The sequence below is a fragment of the Bos taurus genome, chromosome 18, assembly GCF_002263795.3.
Source record: "Bos taurus isolate L1 Dominette 01449 registration number 42190680 breed Hereford chromosome 18, ARS-UCD2.0, whole genome shotgun sequence".
Taxonomy (NCBI): domain Eukaryota; kingdom Metazoa; phylum Chordata; class Mammalia; order Artiodactyla; family Bovidae; genus Bos; species Bos taurus.
This window is the reverse complement of record NC_037345.1, coordinates 60582163-60603807: the sequence shown is the minus strand read 5'-3', so window position 1 is coordinate 60603807 and position 21645 is coordinate 60582163. Positions and strand designations below refer to the sequence as shown.

At 42.1% G+C, this 21645-nt stretch overlaps 2 protein-coding genes across 2 annotated transcripts; both read left to right on the top strand.

The window, feature by feature from the left end:
- The first annotated feature begins 6888 nt into the window (after window positions 1-6888).
- On the top strand, window positions 6889-9560 carry LOC100849068 (zinc finger protein 501-like). The gene has a single exon (XM_024979335.2). The coding sequence runs from the start codon at window positions 6951-6953 to the stop codon at window positions 8391-8393; it is 1443 nt and encodes a 480-aa protein (XP_024835103.2). The 5' UTR covers window positions 6889-6950; the 3' UTR covers window positions 8394-9560.
- A 10457-nt stretch (window positions 9561-20017) lies between these two features.
- Window positions 20018-20335, top strand: LOC112442376 (small ribosomal subunit protein uS14-like). Its single transcript, XM_059877245.1, has one exon. It carries the CDS (start codon window positions 20051-20053, stop codon window positions 20219-20221), a length of 171 nt encoding a protein of 56 aa, XP_059733228.1. The 5' UTR covers window positions 20018-20050; the 3' UTR covers window positions 20222-20335.
- The last annotated feature ends 1310 nt before the right edge of the window (window positions 20336-21645 follow it).

The following is a 21645-nucleotide window of genomic DNA, read 5'->3' as shown; positions in this document are numbered from 1 at the left end:
AAGGGGATGATTCATAATGAGTCGTTATGCTGGTGAAGTTTTTCTTCCTTGATGTACTCTGCCTCCTTCCGTCTAGGTTTGTCGTAATTGTGTAAGTTCTGTGGTATTAAATAGTAGCACCCTCTCTTAATCTCACATTGACACTACTTACTTTGTCTTAGTACTACTTGACCAGAATCTCAGGATCTGATTGTTAGGTGTCAGTTAGTATTGTATAGCTGCTTTGAATAAAGTATTTAAGGAAATCGTTTTCTAGAACAAAATGCATTCTCGTCTCACCTGAATACATACTGGATTCGATACTGATGAATCTCTAACAACACAAATATTCCTTTCTCTGATGAACAGGGCTTGTGTCTAACCTTGACTTGGTCACTTTTCTGGAACCATTGAAGGATCCCAGGAATATAAGGAGAATGGGGACAACAGTCATTTACCCAGGTAGGTATGAATGGTTGGAGAGGTCCAAGGAGCATCGAGGAACTCATCCTTCATCACATGGTTTTGGAAGATTTGCTTCAGTGAAAATGGTTTTCAAAAACCTGAGTTTGTGTCTGCTATTATCATAGAAATGTATCACCTGCCCCATTCTGTCTCTTAAATCATTCATGAAATTATCTCCAGTGACTGCTTTTTCCATCACAGTGTGAACTAATAGTCTCCTCTTGGCTTGTGACAAACTGCATTCATTCATTGTTCTTCGATTTCTTGGGGGCCCTAGAAAAACTCTGCCCATTTCTGAGTAACTGCATGACAGTCCTTTTAAAGTTTCCTTCTACCTCTAGACAGAAATGTGTGTGGATTGGTAGACAAACTGCCAAACTTCTCGCAATACTGGGGATGGGTTTTTGTTCTCTGGTTTATAATTTCCTTTCCACTGGGAGCGACACATCAAATCAGATCAGATCAGTCACTCAGTCCTGTCCGACCCTTTGCGACCCCATGAATCGCAGCATGCCAGGCCTCCCTGTCCATCACCAACTCCCAGATTTCACTCTGACTCATGTCCATTGACTCAGTGATGCCATCCAGCCATCTCATCCTCTGTCGTCCCCTTTTCCTCTGGCCCCCAATCCTTCCCAGCATCAGAGTCTTTTCCAATGAGTCAACTCTTCCAATGAGGTGGCCAAAGTACTGGAGTTTCAGCTTTAGCATCATTCCTTCCAAAGAAATCCCAGGGCTGATCTCCTTCAGAATGGACTGGTTGGATCTGCTCGCAGTCCAAGGGATTCTCAAGAGTCTTCTCCAACACCACAGTTCAAAAGCATCAATTCTTCGGCGCTCAGCCTTCTTCACAGTCCAACTCTCACATCCATACATGACCACAGGAGAAACCATAGCCTTAACTAGATGAACCTTTGTTGGTAAAGTAATGTCTCTGCTTTTGAGTATCCTATCTAGGTTGGAGATGGCAATGGCAACCCACTCCAGTACTCTTGCCTGGAAATTCTCATGGACGCAGGAGTCTGATAGGCTGCAGTCCATGGGGTCGCTAGAGTCGAACACGACTGAGCGACTTCACTTTCACTTTTCACTTTCATACATTGGAGAAGGAAATGGCAACCCACTCCAGGGTTCTTGCCTGGAGAATCCCAGGGACGGGGAAGTCTAGTGGCCTGCCGTCTATGGGGTCGCACAGAGTCAGACACGACTGAAGAGACTTAGCAGCAGCAGCAGCATCTAGGTTGGTCATAACTTTCCTTCCAAGGAGTAAGCATCTTTAATTTCATGGCTGCAATCACCATCTGCAATGATTTTGGAGCCCAGAAAAATAAATTTTGGAGTGACACATAGGACCTTCTAAATACATTTCAAATTCAAGTAATTTTTCACTGCTGAAAGCAAAACCTCAGGACAATGAAAGAATGCACATCTCAAGTTGACTTCAAAGTTTCTCTTTTCCTTGTATAATCTCATATTAAATATCTTTAGTGGATTTGCCCCAATTCTAACATGCTAAAATACGTTATTCTTTTTTTTTTTTTAATTTTTAAAAAATGTTTTAATTTAGTTTTATTTTAAACTTTCAAATATTGTATTAGTTTTGCCAAATATTGAAATGAATCCGCCACAGGTATACACGTGTTCCTCATCCTGAATCCTCCTCCCTCCTCCCTCCGCCTACCATGCCTCTGCGTCATCCCAGTGCACCAGCCCCAAGCATCCAGTATCGTGCATCGAACCTGGACTGGCGACTCGTTTCATATATGATATTATACGTATTTCAATGCCATTCTCCCAAATCATCCCACCCTCTCCCTCTCCCACAGAGTCCAAAACACTGTTCTATACATCAGTGTCTCTTTTGCTGTCTGGTATACAGGGTTATTGTTACCATCTTTCTAAATTCCACATATATGCGTTAGTATACTGTATTGGTGTTTTTCTTTCTGGCTTACTTCACTCTGTATAATAGGCTCCTGTTTGATCCACCTCATTAGAACTGATTCAAATGTATTAAATATGTTATCCTGTTAAGTCAAGAATTTTAAAGTAAATTAACATAAAATCTTAGCACATTTTCCACTATATTGTTTTTGGTTGATTCAAACTATGACAATTTTTAAATTATATAAAGAAATATTTTTTAAAAGTTCTAATTGGAATATAGCTGTTTTCCAATTTTGTACTCCTATACAGCAAAGAGAATCAATTATACATATCCATTGAGTTGCATCACTCAGTCGATTCTGAGTCTGCAATGATGATCTGCAGCAAGTCAGGCTTCCCTGTCCATCACCAACTCCCAGAGCCTGCTCAAACTCATGTCCATCGAGTCCACGATACATCGAATCATCTCATCCTCTGTGGTCCCCTTTGACTCTCATCTTCAATCTTTGCTAGCATCAGGGTCTTTCTCAGTGGGTCAGTTCTTCACATCAGGTGGCCAGAGTATCGGAGCTTCAGCTTCACCGTGTCCTTCCAATGAGTATTCAGGACTGATTTCCTTTAGGATGGAGTAGTGTGGTCTTCTTGCAGTCCAAGGGACTCTCAAGAGTCTTCTCCAACACCACAGTTGAAAAGCATCAATTCTTCAGTGCTCAGCTTTCTTCATGGTCTAACTCTCACATCCATACATGACTACTGGCAAAACCATGGCTTTGACTAGATGGACCTTTGTCAGCAAAGTAATGTTTCTGCTTCTTAATATGCTGCCTAGGTTGGTCATAGCTTTTCTTCCAAGGAGGAAGGCTCTTTGACTTTCATGGCTGTAGTCTCCATCTACAATGATTTAGGAGACCCCAAAAATAAGGTCTATCACTGTTTCCACTGTTTCTCCCGCCGATTGCGATGAAACGATCTGACTGGTGCCATGATCTTCGTTTTTTGAAGGTTGAGTTTCAAGCCACCTTTTTCACCCTCTCTCAGTTTCATCCAGAGACTCCTCAACTCCTCTTCACTTTCAGTTATAAGGGTGGTGTCATCTGTATATCTGAGATTATGGACATTTCTCCCTGAAATCTTGATTCCAATTTGTGCTTCATCCAACCCGGTATGTCACATGATGTACTGTGCATATAAATTAAATAAGCAGGCTGACAATATACAGGCTTGACGTACATCTTTCCCCATTTGCAATCAGTCCATTGCCCCATGTCCAGTTCTCACTGTTGCTTCTTGACATGCATACAGGTTTCTCAGGAGGCAGGTATCGTAGTCTGGTGTTCCCATCTCTTTAAGAATTTTCCACAGTTTCTTGTGATCCATGCAATCAAAGGCTGTGGTGTAGTCAATACAGCAGATGTAGTTGTTTTTCCAGAACTGTCTTGCTTTTTATACGATCCAAGGGATGCTGGCAATTTGATCTCTGGTTCCTCTGCCATTTCTAAATCCAGCTTCAAGTGCTGGAAGCTCTCGGTTCATGTACAGTTAAAGCCTGGCTTGGAGAATTTTGAGCCTTTGCTATTGTTTGCAATGAGGGAAATTGTGTAGTAGTTTGAGCGTTCTTTGGCACTGCCTTTCTTTGTGATTGGAATGAAAACTGACCTTTTCCTGTCCTGAGGCCACCGCTGAGTTTTCCAAATTTGCTGGCTTATCGAGTGCAGAACGTTAGCACTATCATCGTTTAACTTCAAATAGCTCAGCTGGAGTTCCATCACGTGCACTAGCTTTTTTGGTCGTCATGCCTTCCAAGGCCGACTTGACTTTGGATGCCAGGATGTCCGTTACTAGGTGAGTGATTGTACCATCGTGGTTATCTCAGTCATTAAGATCTTTCGTTTTTTGTATAGTTCTTCCATGTATTGCTGCCATCTTCTCTTAATATCTTTTGCTTCTTTTAGGTCCATCCCGTTTCTGTCCTTTATTTTTCCCTTCTTTGCATGAAATATTCCGAGTACCTCTATTTTTCTTAAAGAGATCTCTAGTCTTTACTGTTCTATTGATCTCCTTCCCATTTAGGTCCCACAGAGCAATGAGTAGACTTCCCTGTTTCAGTCATAGTTTTAAAGTCCCTCTTCTTTTTTAATTTCTTAAAACTAGTACTGTATTAAGTTTCTCTTATTTGTTTTCAGCTTCCTCTGACATTTCCCTATGTGTCCTCTGTTTCTGGTTAGTTCTCTGTCACTATCACTTATGATTTTTAGATTGAAACATCTAATAGGCCATTCTCAGAAACATGTGTGGCAAGAAGTGGAATTAAAAATTACTGGCACCTAGGATTTCTGAAAGTGAGTGTTTGGTGTCTCCACTTAAGATGACTAAAAGCAAGAATTAATCATTAGATTGCCTATTACCTCTTAGTTCAGTGGTCCTTGGGGGTTTTCATCTTGTTTCTTCCCCTATAACGTATTTCTGTGCCATATCATTTTGTCCAGCGTTCTGTTTGTGGTCTCTGTTTTGACGGGTTCAGGAACCTAGTTAGTCTTCCTTCTGGTATCTGTCCCTTGGTGGGTGAGGTTGGTCCAGAGGTTTGTGCCCTTATCCTCTCTTGACCTGTGCTTTGATGCTGGTAACTGTGACCGGAGCCCGCCGGGAATATTCAGGGCTGTTGTCCCTTGTTCTGTGGGTGTTACTGCCCTCTTTCTGTTGGTGCCTACTCCCTGCGTGGTGCGATAGAGCCCCCAGATCTGATTCTTAGCTGTGATTCTGATCTGTGGTACCAGGCTGCTGGGACTGGAGCACACGCACTGGGAGAGAAGTCACTACGTATTACTCTTCTGGGGATGTTCACCTCAGGGTGTGCCCTGTTGTGCCCTCTCCTGCATTCTGCATGCTCTCACATTATGTAGTGTTGGCACTGCTCTTGGCCCCACCCTAACCGAGGGCATGATGGCCCGTGGCCCTGTGGTCTCTCAGATGTTGTTTTCACAAGGTCACCAGCGTAGATTCAGTGAAGTCAGGTCCTGGGATTGCATTCCACGTGGAGCTGGAGCCACTGTGGTGCTATGGGGCAGCTCAGGCTCTGTCCTGGCCCAGCCCCTTTGTGTGGGAGCCCACAAAGCTTACAGCTGCCAAAGCTACACCTGCCATGAATGAGAGAGCCCTGGTATTTAAGGGGCTAAGGTTACAAAGCCGGTTGTGAGTGTAAGACCATGGCTTGTGTCGCTGGGAGGAGAGGTTTCATCTTTTCTTCTTAATCTCTGGGGTTCAGCTGTACTTTCAGCTCCATCCGTGTGTGTGGCCAACTCACAGGTTCTGCTCCTGAGGCTGCCCCAGAGCACAGGGGCCTGTTGATTGTGGAGGAGGTCGATGGGGGAGGCCATGGCTGGGGGATCAAATGACCTACATGGGTGGAGTTCTTCATAGTCCCTGCTGAGCAGGGGCCGGTCTAAGGGACAAGGGATGCAATGGGCTTCCTGGTTGGGCATCACTCACCAATGGCGCTCTGTTCTCTGGTGGTTCAAGCTTCGACCACAAGCATCCCGTTTGCAGAGCTCCTCCCTCACTCCCATCACTTCAGGCTGTTTCCTCACAGCCAACAGCAGTCGTCTGCCTCAATCTGCTCTCCAAACCCCACCTTTCAGCACCCAGCACTTGTCTGCATTGGTGGAAAAGCCTCTAAGGCTGGATGGGCAAGGCTGGGGTCAGTACCCTGTGTGCAGGTCTCACTCTGTCCTGCTGCCACACGCTGGTTGCTGTGTTCTCTTCCCACAGAGAATGAGGCTCTCCTTCTGTCCAGACTGAGCTCCCCCAGTGAGGGGCTTCCCGGGATATGGAGACCTCTCCTCACTTTCATCTCCCCACAGGGTTGCAAGCCCCAACGCACTTCCTCTCCTCTTCCTTTTCCTTCTTCCTGCTCTCCTCTTCCTTTTGTCCTACTGAGCTCAGCAGGAATCTTTCTTGTCTTTTCAGATTTCCAAAGGCCTCTGCTAGTGTTCAGCTGGGCTCTGTGAGAATTGTTCCATTTCTCATTCATTTGTGGAGAGAGAGATGAGCTCCACATCTGCCTAAGCCTCTGGCATCTTGATCCTTCGATCTCTATTTTACTTTTAAACTAGCGATGGCCATCAATTTTCTCTAATCTTTAAAGATATTCACTGAGAAGAGCAGGGAAAATTACTTGTTATTTGGTATCTTTCAGGTGTGTCTCCACAAGATACCCAGGATTTGATTCCGAAGAATCCAGCATTAGAAGGTGTATTCCCCAAAGGAAACCTAGGAATATGTCATACATTTCACCTCGGAAACTTAAATTTATTGAAAGACAGGGAATACACAAGGGTAAATGAAAGACAGAGAGGATGTTTATATGGACATAAACAAATGGAGATAGTTATACATAATGCTAATGTTACTGCAAAAAGAAATGAGCAACGTGAGTCAAATTTGGAAAAACACCAAGTTCAGTCTTCAACGTCTGCTGAGAAATGTAAGTGTTCAAGAAAAAATGCCCATCGTTTTTTGAAAAATAAAAGTTCTCTAAAAGGGATATGGAAAATCTGAAAGGTAATCTAGTCTCTACTGCAAATACTGTTTCAGACAATTCTGAAGGTAGGCTTCGACTAAATATGCATTCAAGCATGTCTGAATACCTACAATTTAACAATGAGAGGACAAACTCACAATTTAATCAATTTGAGGGATCTGTGAGCAGGGGGTCATTTTTGTTCCCACAAGAGATATTTTCTCTCCATTCCAAGGTGTATAATGTTGATGATAATGAAAGAGATGCCATCCAGCCATCATTGTTCAGTACATATCGTGATACGGTTAATACACAGGAGCTTTCCATGTATAATAAAATGAGTCAGGCCTTAAGGAAGAGCTCCAGCTCCAATAATCACAGGAGTATTTATGGTGGAGTGAGAAGGTATTCAGGCAGTGAAACTGGGTCTACGGTTGAAGGAGACTCAAACCTTATGAAACATCAGGAACCTGAATCTTCAAACAAAGATTCTAAAAGTAAGACATTTAGAAATACCTTTGATAAAATGGCACGTTTTTCTCTAGATAAGAGTACTTGTAGTGAAGAGAGGACTTTTCGTGAATATGGTAAGGTTTCTAATCAGTCTTCAGAACTTATTCAACAGCAGACGGTTCAGAATCCACAGAAAGAAAATAAGTGTAATATATGTGGAAATGTCTTTAGTAAAGCATCCAATCTAAGTAAACATAGGAAAATCCATACAGGAAGGAAACCTTTCAAATGTACAGATTGTAGCAAAGCGTTTAACCGTCGCTCACATCTTACTCAACATCAGCGAATTCACACTGGAGAGAAACCTTATAAATGTACAGAATGTGGCAAAGCCTTTCCTTACAGTTCAAGTCTTACTGAACATCAGCGAATTCACACTGGAGAGAGACCTTATAAATGTACAGAATGTAGTGTAGCCTTTGTCTCTTCCTCACATCTAACCTATCATCAGCGAATTCATACTGGAGAGAAGCCTTATAAATGTAAAGAATGTAACAAAGCCTTTCATAGTCGCTCACTTCTTACTAAACATCAGCGAGTTCATTCTAGGGAGAGACCTTATAAATGTAAAGAGTGTAACAAAGCCTTTATTCAGCGCTCACATCTTACTAAACATCAGAAAATTCATACTGGAGAGAGACCTTATAAATGTAAAGAGTGTAACAAAGCCTTTATTCAGCGCGCAAATCTTACTAAACATCAGCGAATTCATACGGGAGAGAGACCTTATAAATGTAAAGAGTGTAACAAAGCCTTTAATCAACGCTCAAGTCTAACCTATCATCAACGAATTCATACTGGAGAGAGGCCTTATAAATGTAAAGAATGTAACAAAACATTTATCAATCGCTCACAACTTACCCAACATCAGGGAATTCATACTGGAGAGAGACCTTATAAATGTAAAGACTGTAACAAAGCCTTTATTCAAAATTCAGATCTAACTTATCATCAGCGAATTCATACTGGAGAGAGGCCTTATAAATGTAAAGAACGTATCAAAACCTTTATCCTTAGCTCACATCTTACCTAACATCAGCAAATTCATACTGGAGAGAAAACTTATCATTGTACACAGTGTGGCCAAACCTTTATTTGTCATTCAAAGTTAATTGTACATCATCAAATCCATACTAGGGAGAAACCATACAAGTATAAAGAATGTGGCAAAAGCCTTTATTACGAGATCGGACCTCTGTCAACATCACCGAATTCATACCGCGGATAGACGTTATCAATGTACAGAATGTGGCAAGGCTTTTATTATGTGTTCTAGGCTTACTAAACATCAGCGAATACATACTGGGGAGAGACCATATTCATATGTTGAATGTGGCAAAGCCTTTGCTTGCAACTCAACACTTACTCAACATTGGCGAATTCATACTGGAGAGAGACCTCATAAATGTAAAGAATGTAACAAAGCCTTTCATCGTCGGTCATTGCTGATTCAACATCAGCGAGTGCACACTGGAGAGAGACCTTATAAATGTACTGAATGTGGCAAAGCCTTTGGTCGCTACTCAACGCTTTCTACACACCAGCGAATTCATACTGGAGAGAGACCTTATAAATGTACAGCATGTGGCAAAGCCTTTAGTCGGAGTGATCATCTCACTAAACATCTGAGAACACACACTGGAAAGAAACTCTAGTAATGGCACAAGTGATGGAAGAAATTTTCCCTAAATGTGCATCAGAAAACAAGAGTTTATATGAGAAACCTATGGAGATGATGTAACGAATATGTAGAGAGGTATTTAATCAAAATTTAAATCGAAATAAATAGAAATTGCATACTAGAAGGCATTTCATCAGTCCTCTTTTCTGAAGTTTCTCTGAAGGAGAATGACTGTAGTGAGTACTCCATAGTTAAAACACATATAGACAGTGGATATATTAGCATAAATCGTGAGATGAAGGTTGATGGTTAGAAAGTTACAATTCTTAGTAATGTATGTATGCTTGTTAATAATGACGTGATTTGAGATTATTTGAAGTGAATGTTATTAAGCCCTCAAATCATCCATACTATGCTTTCTTTCTAGTGTGTTTGCAGACATAGATTTTTGATGGTTTATTACAGATTAGCCTTTTTGTATTGTGTTGCAACCACTTCTATCTATCCTCCATTAGAAGATGAAGGATACCGTACTGTAAAATGGACAATGACCATCTAAATGGACGTGTTTTTCATTGATGTGAAATATCTGGAGGTTGCCATAATGTAGTGATCATTTAACCTTTCCATGTTGTAAAGTAAGTAGAAGTTGGTTGTAAGGTTTCAATAGTAATATCCTTGATTTTAAGAAGAACACAATGACAGTTCACTGCAATATTGATGTATCTTTATAATATCAACACAGGTCATGATTATTACTTGACACTGTTGAAATAAACACAGCTTTTGTGATAACCTCGAAATGTATTGGAAACTCTTCCTGCAAAAGGCATGGAATTAGTGTATACCATGCTTGCTAAGTGCTTCCTAGCCTTTGTTTGGTAAGCCATAAAAATCACAAGTCTCACATCATTATAACAGAGAAATGAATATCTTTCTCTGTACTTTTGATCTGTACTTAATCATGGATCACGCCGTGGATTGTAAAAGGTTTTATTTCAACTATGTTTGCAATTGATACATCAGATCAGATCAGATCAGATCAGTCGCTCAGTCATGTCTGACTCTTTGCGACCGCATGAATCACAGCATGCCAGGCCTCCCTGTCCATCAGCACTCCTGGAGTTCACTCAGACTCACGTCCACCGAGTCAGTGATGCCATCCAGCCATCTCATCCTCTGTTGTCACTTCTCCTCCTGCCCCTAATCCCTCCCAGCATCAGAGTCTTTTCCAATGAGTCAACTCTTCCAATGAGGTGGCCAAAGTACTGGAGTTTCAGCTTTAGCATCATTCCTTCCAAAGAAATCCCAGGGCTGATCTTCAGAATGGACTGGTTGGATCTCCTTGCAGTCCAAGGGACTCTCAAGAGTCTTCTCCAACACCACAGCTCAAAAGCATCAATTCTTCGGCGCTCAGCCTTCTTCACAGTCAAACTCTCACATCCATACATGACCACAGGAAAATCCATAGCCTTGACTAGATAAATATTTGTTGGTAAAGTAATGTCTCTGCTTTGCATATGTTATCTCTGTTGCTCATAACATTCCTTCCAAGGAGCAAGCGTCTTTTAAATTCATGGCTGCAGTCACCATCTGTAGTGATTTTGGAGCCCATAAAATAAAGTCTGACACTCTTTCCACTGTTTCCCCATCCATTTCCCATGAAGCGGTGGGACCAGATGCCATGATCTTCGTTTTCTGAATGTTGAGGTTTAAGCCAACTTTTTCACTCTCCACTTTCACTTTCATCAAGAGGCTTTTGAATTCCTCTTCATTTTCTGCCATAAGGATGGTGTCATCTGCATATCTAAGGTTATTGAAATTTCTCCCAGCAATCTTGATTCCAGTTTGTGGGTTATTAATAAAACTGAATGGCTTTTCGTGTTTCGGTTGATTGTAATGAATGAAGTGTTAACCCACCACCAACAGTAACCTCTCCAACGTTATTTAAGGCTGTAGTGAAGAGACCACAATGAACTGTTTGGTAGCCCAGAGAGATGTCATATGTGGAAATTACTTGACTCACTGGCTTTAAACTTCTCATAACTTCATATATATTCCCTCACTTCTATGTTGTATTTCTTCTCCCATTTTTAAACTACTTGGACACTGTGACGATTCTAATAAGAAGGATGATACAGAGTATTGTTGACAGTTTCCCTAAACTGCTCCATGCTGTTGCTGCTTCAGCATCTGTCTGGGAGCAGGCAGCCTGCAGTTCCTTGAGCTCAGACCAGCAGTCCTATGAGCACCTGCACGAGATGACCACCTTACTTGAGACCAGCAGTCTTGCTGAACCCCAGGGTCTATTCACAGACCCCCTTCAATCCCACCGAGAGTCAATTTCTAGGTAGGTTTTTAAGTCCGGGGGTTCCCCAGGAGAGAAGGATCTGGAATTCTCAAGGAGGAAGAAAGGAAAAAGGTTTTTTTTTTTTTTTTCCTCTACATTTCTGAGGATTATACAACAATCGTATATCCTGCTTGAGGACAGTCTCTGGGAAAAAAATATTCTGGCCAATCGTGTTATCTTACAATGTAAATTATTGGAGTGGATCTAGTGAGGTTTTTACAACCTTCGGACATTGTTTTGATTAACTGTAATAATTAAAAGTATATAACTCCATTGCTAACACTGGCGAGGGGGCAAATGATTTACAAATGATGGAAGAACTGAAGCTGTAGGTAATTTAGCCAGGGACGAATGTAATCAAACTGTAGGTGAGTGGCCCACTCTTCTTCCCACAGACACAATATGGTGCCGCCCCTATCAAGGCCTTTTCTTGGTTTGTGGCCAGATGCTTACTTATGTCTCCCAATCAGTGGATGGGTATCTGCACCTTAGCTTTCCTCACTCTCCAGATGAATACTGGCCCTAACAACCAGACTCTCACGGTGCCTCTGACAGCACACGTGCGGTCAAAAAGACCCATCCAGTTTATCCCCTACTTTGGTCCCGAAATTTTGGCTGGGATAAGTATTGGAACAGGAGGATTGCTTCATCAATCACCTTCTACCATATACTATCCAAGGACTTCACATGAAGGAGGAAACAGAACAGGCTCTATCTTGAAAGCAGGACTCCATCTTGGGCTGGACTGTGGACCTTGAGCTATATGCCCAGTATCTATGGAAATGAAATGTCCACTAGAAAACCAGGCCCCCTGGAAGGAAGAGGCCCAGGGCTCTCTGTGGCCTAAAAGAATGTCCTAATTATCTGTGTAACTGAATAGAATCATACGTTCTATTATGCTTACTGGGGTATGACCACAGGCCTATTGATAATTGTCGACTGTTAACTACCTAGGCTTAAGGCATATGATTGCGGGTTAACTTTGATTGTATCTTTCTTTTTCCTTTGTTCAGACTAGTTTCAGGGAACCTTATACACGTAGGGTATGTAAGGCTTTCACAAAAACTGGTCGGGGTGCTTGGGTAAGAGGAGACTCTGCCTTGAGCCCGCCTGTGTAATAAACTGCACTACACTATCTGCATTGTCTTTCTGAGTGAGTTCGTTTCCCAGAACGCGTGGCTACTACACAGAGACGACATTGAGAGAGTAGCCACATCTTTAGTGGCCTTACAGGACCAGCTAGATTCTTTGGCTGAGGTGGCTTTACAGAATAGGAGAGGGCTAGACCTATTGACAGCTGAAAAGGCAGGCCTCTGCCTCTTCTTGAATTAAGAATGCTGCTTTTATAAAAACCAGTTAGAAATAGTAAGAGACATGGCCTAACAACTAAGGGAATGAATCATGAAAAGCAGAGAGGAACTAGAAAATTCCTGAAGTAATTGGAACAATATCTGGAGCTGGGCATCGTGGCTTCTCCCTTTAACCGGTCCTCTCTTCATGTTCTTAGAGGTGCTTTTGTTTACCCCTTGTGTTCTCAGAGATATTACCCAGTTCATAACCTCTCGAATTGATCCAGAAAGTTACAGATGTTAATAGCTCAGTATAGTCTCCTAACTGATCTGGAGCTCTGAATATCCTATCGAACATAAGATGATGCTTTCTACAATGAGTGATAGAAACATCAAGCGGGACAATGAAGAGGGAAATGTCAAATTTTTGCATAACTTCCTGCTCCTTTTTCCTCTGTAACTCGGCTTGCTCTTTGCAAAGTCTTAATCACATAGGTCTCAAAAAGTGGGGACTTCAAAATACTAGGAACTGGAATTTATCTCACTCACCCTTGTCCTGTTCTTTCCAATTGCCCTAGCCCCTGCAAATCTGCAAACTCTCTTAATCATGCCTGCCCAAGTATAAAAACTCTGTAACCCCTTTGTTTGGGGCTCAGAGCTTGGAGTGTTAAGTTCTTGGGGCCCGCCGGCATAATAAACCCGAGTTCTCCAACTCTCCGAGTGCGGTGCTCCGTTTCTGCAACAATGGAAACACTTTCAGCCTCCTGGTCTCTGAAGTTGGAGATCCCTTGCCTGCAGACAGGTGGTCACAGTGCAAATCATTTTGTGAAAACATGTTTGCTCAGGCTGCAGAGGGTAGTGAAAAAACCCTAAGTACTCAGGGTATCCTGTGCCTTCCAAAGTGGCACTAGCGGTCAAGAACCGCTTGGCAATGCAGGATACACCAGAGAGGTGAGTTCCATTCCTGGATCAGTAAGATCCCCCGGAGGAGGGCATGGAACCCATTCCTGTATTCTTCCCTGGAGAGTCCCCATTGGCAAAAGAGCCAGGCGGGCTACAGTTCATGGGGTGCCAAAGAGTCAGACTTAGCACGCTAAAGGCAAGGCATCTTTGGGAAGAGTTCTGAGAACAAAGCTTTGCAGGAACCCAAGGCCCCCAGGTGATTCCCGCCAGGCACGCATTCCCCACCACCCCTCCCCCAAGGGCCCAGGCAGAGGCGGTGGAGGGCCACACCCATCCGAGAAAGAGCCCCTCCCCAGGCAAGCAGCCCAGCAACCTTTCTTTCTCGAAGTTCCCGCCCTAATCCTCAGCTCCAGAGAGGTCTCAGGAGTGCAGAGTGTGAGGCTGCAGCTCAGGGCTCCTAAATGTTGGTCTTCACCCGCCATGTTTCAAAAACCCTCAAAATGTGTGTCAGCTAGCCCAGTAATTGGGTCGATCCTGTTCAGTCGCTCAGTCGTGTCCGACTCTTTGCGACCCCATGAATCGCAGCACGCCAGGGCCTCCCTGTCCATCACCAACTCCCGGAGTTCACTCAGACTCACGTCCATCGAGTCAGTGATGCCATCCAGCCATCTCATCCTCTGGCGTCCCCTTCTCCACTTGCCCTCAATCCCTCCCAGCATCAGAGTCTGTTCCAGTGAGTCAGCTCTTCACATGTGGTGGCCAAAGTATTGGAGTTTCATCTTTAGCATCAGTCCTTCCAAAATTAGGCCACAGATCAGGAAAGGCGTATATGAAGTGAAATTCACATATAACACTTTTAAAAATTATTTATTTATTTATCTGCACTGGGTCTTCGTTGTGGCAAGTAGGATCTTCAGTCATCCTTGTTGTTTTCAGGTTCTTTGGTTGTGACATGTAAATTCTTAGCTATAGCATGTGGGATCTAATTTGCTGGTCAGGGAAAGAACCAGAGCTCCCTGCATTGGGAGCTCAGGGTCTTAGTCAGTGGATTGTCACGAAGTCCCCAAAGTAACATTTTTAATGATAGATTCACATTATAGTTTCCATAATAGTGCCAAAATGCAGTGATTATGCATTCTTCCATGTACTTCTTACCCCATGACTCATGTTGACTGGTTTAAGTGTTTCTGTGAGATTCCCATGCTATGAATTTGTTTTTTTTCCATTTGACTTGAACAAGTGTCTTGGAAAGAAAAAGTGAGGGATGTCTCTAAACTATCACAATTAATGGAGTAATTTAATGTCTTCTTTCTTTCTTTTGCTTTGTAAAATGAACACTCACGTGTGTTCAGCCAAGATCCTGGGTTTTGGGAGTGGGGGTTTTCATTCCAAGCCCAGGTCTGATCTTTTCCTGTACAGTCCATGCTCACATCACAGAGTCTCATCACAGCTTTGTATTTTCCAAAATGTTTCCAAGAATCTTATTAATTCTAATCCATGCTCAACTGTATTAAAATTTAAAATATAGTGAGTGCAAATAAAGAATATCATCCTTAAACATTATATACATTTTTAATCCATTCAAAGTTTCCTGAGTTTAGTGACATGAAACTTACTCTTAATGAGCATATAGCCCCATTTGAGTGTATGCCTGTACTCAGTGGAGATTAGTTTGCATAGTCTCTGGGAGTTGGTGATGGACAGGGAGGTCTGGCATGCTGTGGTCCATGGGGTCATGAAGAATCAGACCTGACTGAGTGACTGAACTGAACTGGACTGTATGTGTGAAAATATTAACATGACCTGATCAATTTCTTCTTCTTCTTCTTTTTCTTTTCCTTATTCATTTTTTGGAAGAACTTCTGTGGAAGAGAATGACTACCCGCCCTGGTATTCCTGCTTGGGAATTTCTTGGATAGAGGAATCTGGCAAGTTAGAGTCCATGGGGGTCACAAAAATTGGACATGACTGAGTGACTAAAAGTTTTTGTCTTCAGTATTCGTTACAGTTACAGAAGCTTCTATCACCTTTTCGTAGTGTTGTCTCTGTGAATCTGTCTGTGTTTTATTAGTTAAAATCTGAACTACATAAACTGAAGTAAAGTTTCAGTTCAGTTCAGTCGCTCAGTCGTGTCCGACTCTTTGCGACCCCATGAGTCGCAGCACGCTAGGCCTCCCTGTCCATCATCATCTCCCAGAGTCCACTCAGACTAACGTCCATCGAGTCAGTGAGGCCATCCAGCCATCTCATCCTTGGTCGTCCCCTTCTCCTCCTGCCCCCAATCCCTCCCAGCATCAGAGTCTTTTCCAATGAGTCAACTCTTCACATGAGGTGGCCAAAGTACTGGAGTTTCAGCTTTAGCATCAGTCTTTCCAAAGAAATCCCAGGGCTGATCTCCTTCAGAATGGACTGGTTGGATCTCCTTGCAGTCCAAGGGACTCTCAAGAGGCTTCTCCAACACCACAGTTCAAAAGCATCAATTCTTCAGCACTCAGCCTTCTTCACAGTCCAACTCTCACATCCACACATGACCACTGGAAAAACCATAACCTTGACTAGACGGACCTTTGTTGGCAAAGTAATGTCTCTGCTTTTCAATGTGCTATCTAGGTTGGTTACAACTTTCCTTCCAAGGAGTAAGCGTCTTTTCATTTCATGGCTGCAGTCACCATCTGTAGTGATTGTGGAGCCCCAAAAAATAAAGTCTGACACTGTTTCCACTGTTTCCCCATCTATTTCCCATGAAGTGATGGGAGCAGATGCCATGATCTTCGTTTTCTGAATGTTGAGCTTTAAGCCAACTTTTTCACTCTCCACTTTCACTTTCATCAAGAGGCTTTTGAGTTCCTCTTCACTTTCTGCCATAAGGGTGGTGTCATCTGCATATCTGAGGTTATTGATATTTCTCCCGGCAATCTTGATTCCAGCTTGTGTTTCTTCCAGTCCAGCGTTTCTCATGATGCACTCTGCATATAAGTTAAATAAGCAGGGTGACAATATACAGCCTTAATGTACTCCTTTTCCTATTTGGAGCCAGTCTGTTGTTCCATGTCCAGTTCTAACTGTTGCTTCCTGACCTGCATAAAAATTTCTCAAGAGGCCGATCAGGTGGTCTGGTATTCCCATCTCTTTCAGAATTTTCCACAGTTTATTGTGATCCACAAAGTCAAAGGTTTTGGCATAGTCAATAAAGCAGAAATAGATGTTTTTCTAGAACTCTCTTGCTTTTTCCATGATCCAGCAGATGTTGGAAATTTGATTTCTGGTTCCTCTGCCTTTTCTAAAACCAGCTTCAACATCAAGAAGTTCACGGTTCACGTATTGCTGAAGCCTGGCTTGAGCATTCTTTGGCATTGCCTTTCTTTAGGATTGGAATGAAAACTGACCATTTCCAGTCCTGTGGCCACTGCTGAGTTTTCCAAATTTGCTGGCATATTGAGTGCAGCACTTTCACAGCATCATCTTTCAGGATTTGAAATAGCTCAACTGGAATTCCATCACCTCCACTAGCTTTGTTCGTAGTGATGCTTTCTAAGGCCCACTTGACTTCACATTCCAGGATGTCTGGCTCTAGGTCAGTGATCACACCATCATGATTATCTGGGTCGTGAAGATCTTTTTTTGTACGGTTCTTCTGTGTATTCTTGCCACCTTCTTAATATCTTCTGCTTCTGTAAGGTCCATACCATTCCGTCCTTTATCGAGGCCATCTTTGCATGAAATGTTCCCTTGGTATCTCTAATTTTCTTGAAGAGATCTCTAGTTTTTCCCATTCTGTTGTTTTCCTCTATTTCTTTGCATTGATCACTGAGGAAGGCTTTCTTATCTCTTCTTGCTATTCTTTGGAACTCTGCATTCAGTTGCTTATATCTTTCCTTTTCTCCTTTGCTTTTCACTTCTCTTCTTTTCACAGCTATTTGTAAGGCCTCCCCAGACAGCCATTTTGCTTTTTTGTATTTCTTTTCCATGGGGATGGTCTTGATCCCTGTCTTCCGTACAATGTCATTAACCTCCATCCATAATTCATCAGACACCCTATCTATCAGATCTAGGCCCTTAAATCTTTCTCACTTCCACTGTATAATCATAATGGATTTGATTTAGGTCATACCAGAATGGTCTAGTGGTTTTCCCTGCTTTCTTCAATTTAAGTCTGAATTTGCCAATAAGGAGTTCTTGATCTGAGCCACAGTCAGCTCCCAGTGTTGTTTTTGCTGACTCTATAGAGCTTCTCCATCTTTGGCTGTAAAAAATATAATCAGTCTGATTTCGGTGTTGACCATCCGGTGATGTCCATGTGTAGAGTCTTCTCTTGTGTTGCTGGAAAAGGGTATTTGCTATGACCAGTGTGTTCTCTTGGAAAAACTCTATTACCCTTTGCCCTGTTTCATTCCGTATTCCAAGGCCAAATTTGCCATTACTCCACGTGTTTCTTGACTTCCTACTTTTGTATTCCAGTCCCCTATAATGAAAAGGACATGTTTTTTTGGGTGTTAGTTCTAAAAGGTCTTGTAGGTCTTCATAGAACAGTTCAACTTCAGCTTCTTCAGTGTTACTGGTTGGGACATAGGCTTGGATTACTGTGAAATTGAATGATTTGCCTTGGAAACAAACAGAGATCATTCTGTCATTTTTTTTTTTTTCATTCTGTCATTTTTGAGATTACATCCAAGTACTGCATTTTGGACTCTTGTTGACCATGATGGCCACTCCATTTCTTCTGAGGGATTCCTGCCCGCAGTAGTAGATATAATGGTCATCTGAGTTAAATTCACCCATCCCAGTCCATTTCAGTTCGCTGATTCCTAGAATGTCGACATTCACTCTTGCCATCTCTTGTTTGACCACTTCCAATTTGCCTTGATTCATGGACCCGACATTCCAGGTTCCTATGCAATATTGCTCTTTACAACATCGGACCTTGCTTCTATCACCAGTCACATCCACAACTGGATATTGTTTTTGCTTTGGCTCCATCCCTTCATTCTTTCTGGAGTTATTTCTCCACTGATCTCCTGTAGCATATTGGGCACCTACTGACCTGGGGAGTTCCTCTTTCAGTATCCTGTCATTTTGCCTTTTCATACTGTTCATAGGGTTCTCAAGGCCAGAATACTGACGTGGTTTGCCATTCCCTTCTCCAGAGGACCACTTTCTGTTAGACCTCTCCACCATGACCCGTCTGTCTTGGGTGGCCCCACCTAGCATGGCTTAGTTTCACTGAGTTAGACAAGGCTGTGGTCCGTGTGATCAGATTGACTAGTTTTCTGTGATTATGGTTTCAGTGTGTCTGCCCTCTGATGCCCTCTCGCAACACCTACCGTCTTACTTGGGTTTCTTTTACCTTGGACGTGGGTTATCTCTTCATTGCCGCTCCAGCAGAGCGCAGCCACTGCTCCTTACCTTGGACGAGGAGTATCTCCTCACCGCCACACCTACTGACCTTGAACGTGGAGAAGCTCCACTTGCCGCCACTCCTTGGATGTGAGGTTGCTCCTCTAGGCCGCCATCCCTGACATCGGATGTGTGAAAGCTCTTCTTGGCCACTGCCCCTGACCTCGGACGTGGGGTAGCTCCTCATGAAAAGTAAGCACTTACAAATCAGACAGTTCTAACTACAAGAAAAATTAACCTAAATGAATTTCAGATTCATGTTAACTGGGAATTATTCAATATTCAATATCTAGTATTAATGTTTGTTTGCTAATCTAATATAGATATGTCTAAGAGTCATTAAGAATAGTATTTTCATTGTGCCTAGGTTTATTATAAGTTAAATATTGTTATATTGTTTTATCTGTTGCAAGTGTGTCAGCCAGCAAAGTACGTCTAGTGGGGGGAAAAAAAAAACTTCAAAGAAAATGCAAAAGAGATATGAGCTTTTAGATACACTCTATTAAGAATAATTATACTTTAGAAATGTCTGTCTAAAACAGTCTTTAGATTGTGGTAACCTGAATTCCTAGAGCTGTGCTAAACTAAGTGATGGAAATTTATTAAATAGCTAGATGATTTCAAAATTAAATAAGATTCTGAAACATTCCTTACTGAGGACTAACTTCCTCTTACAGAGAAACTAGAGATTTTGGACTATTCATGAATAATATTTGATGACATCCTGAGATGTTCTCCAGAATTATTTTCAGAAATTATCACTGGTATTTATGTTCACCAATTTATAGAATGCTTAAGTTCTTGATTGCTTAAGGAAAGTAGCATGTATATTTTCAGTAAAGAAGGTATGAGGAATGAAATTACACTTTATGAAGGAAAAAGGAAGTAAATCTCACTTATAGGTGGCTGTTTCAGGATGGGAGAAAAAAGTAATGGGTACAGAAAGTGATAAGAAGGTTTTATGGCCAGTGGACCCCAAGGGAAGAGTTTTGTGCATAAATACAAGTTTTCTTGATATGTTGAACTGCCTTTCATGATGGACTTTAAGTTTCTTTACCTCTAAAGTGATCTGTTCTATGCTTACCTTTGAAATCTTCTTTGGCCTTTTACCTCGTTGCAGCCGAGAAAGCAACATGGGTCACCAGCAGCTGTACTGGAGCCATCCGAGAAAATTCCGCCAGGGTTCTCGCTCTAGCCGGGTCTGCTCAAACCGGCACGGTCTGATCCGGAAATGCGGCCTCAATATGTGCCGCCAGTGTTTCCGCCAGTATACGAAGGACATTGGCTTCATTAAGTTGGACTAACCGAACTTGCTTAGATGGCTCATCCAGCACATCAACCTTAGGCAGAAATAATACTAGCTCTTTGTATATAAAATAAAAATTTTCAAAACTTCAAAAAAAAAAAAAAGAAAAAGAAATCTTCTTTGTTACTTTGGTTAAGTGAATATATTGTTTCCCAGTGATCAATATGATTTATCTGACTGAGTGTTATAATCCCTTTTGATATTTGTTGATAAAACTTCCTAAATAACTTGGCGTCTAGCTGACTTTGGAATGCTTCAGAGGGCCCCTGAGACGTCCCAGGGAGCTATTAAACTACCTGGGTTCATTGGACATGTTAAATTACACGGGAAGTCCTGTTGAAGGGGTGATAAATCTTCTCAGATTGTGCTGTATGGTGGATGTTACTAATATAGATATCTTAAAATTATGTGAGTTCATATAGATCTGATACGCCCTAATAAAATGTGGTCAACTATGATTCTCCTTATCCTGTGAAAGTGTTACAAGTCACAGCAATGACCAGGCTACATTGTCAGTTGCAGTTTAATCAGAATTAAACATGGAAAAAGCAAGAGAGTTTCAGAAAAACATCTATTTCTGCTTTATTGACTATGCCAAAACCTTTGACTGTGTGGATCACAATAAACTGTGGAAAATTCTGAAAGAGATGGGAATACCAGACCACCTGACCTGCTCTTGAGAAATTTGATTGCAGGTCAAGAAGCAACAGTTAGAACTGGACATGGAACAACAGACTGGTTCCAAATAGGAAAACGAGTATGTCAAGGCTGTATATTGTCACCCTGTTTATTTAACTTATATGCAGAGTACATCATGAGAAACGCTGGACTGGAAGAAACAAAAGCTGGAATCAAGATTGCTGGGAGAAATATCAATAACCTCAAGATATGCAGATGACATCACCCTTATGGCAGAAAGTGAAGAGGAACTCAAAAGCCTCTTGATGAAAGTGAAAATGGAGAGTGAAAAAGTTGGCTTAAAGCTCAACATTCAGAAAACTAAGATCATGGCATCCGGTCCCATCACTTCATGGGAAATAGATGGGGAAACAGTGGAAACAGTGTCAGACTTTATTTTTGGGGGCTCCAAAATCACTGCAGATGGTGACTGTAGCCATGAAATTAAAAGATGCTCACTGCTTGGAAGGAAAGTTATGACCAACCTAGATAGCATATTGAAAAGCAGAGACATTACTTTGCCAACAAAGGTCTGTCTAGTCAAGGCTATGGTTTTTCCTGTGGTCATGTGTGGATGTGAGAGTTGGACTGTGAAGAAGGCCTACCGCAGAAGAATTGATGCTTTTGAACTGTGGTGTTGGAGAAGACTCTTGAGAGTCCCTTGGACTGCAAGGAGATCCAACCAGTCCATTCTGAAGGTGATCAGCCCTGGGATTTCTTTGGAAGGAATGATGCTAAAGCTGA

Coding starts and splice junctions, on each gene's coding strand:
- LOC100849068 (XM_024979335.2), top strand. CDS start 6,951: ATGCATTCAAGCATGTCTGAATACCTACAATTTAACAATGAGAGGACA.
- LOC112442376 (XM_059877245.1), top strand. CDS start 20,051: ATGGGTCACCAGCAGCTGTACTGGAGCCATCCGAGAAAATTCCGCCAG.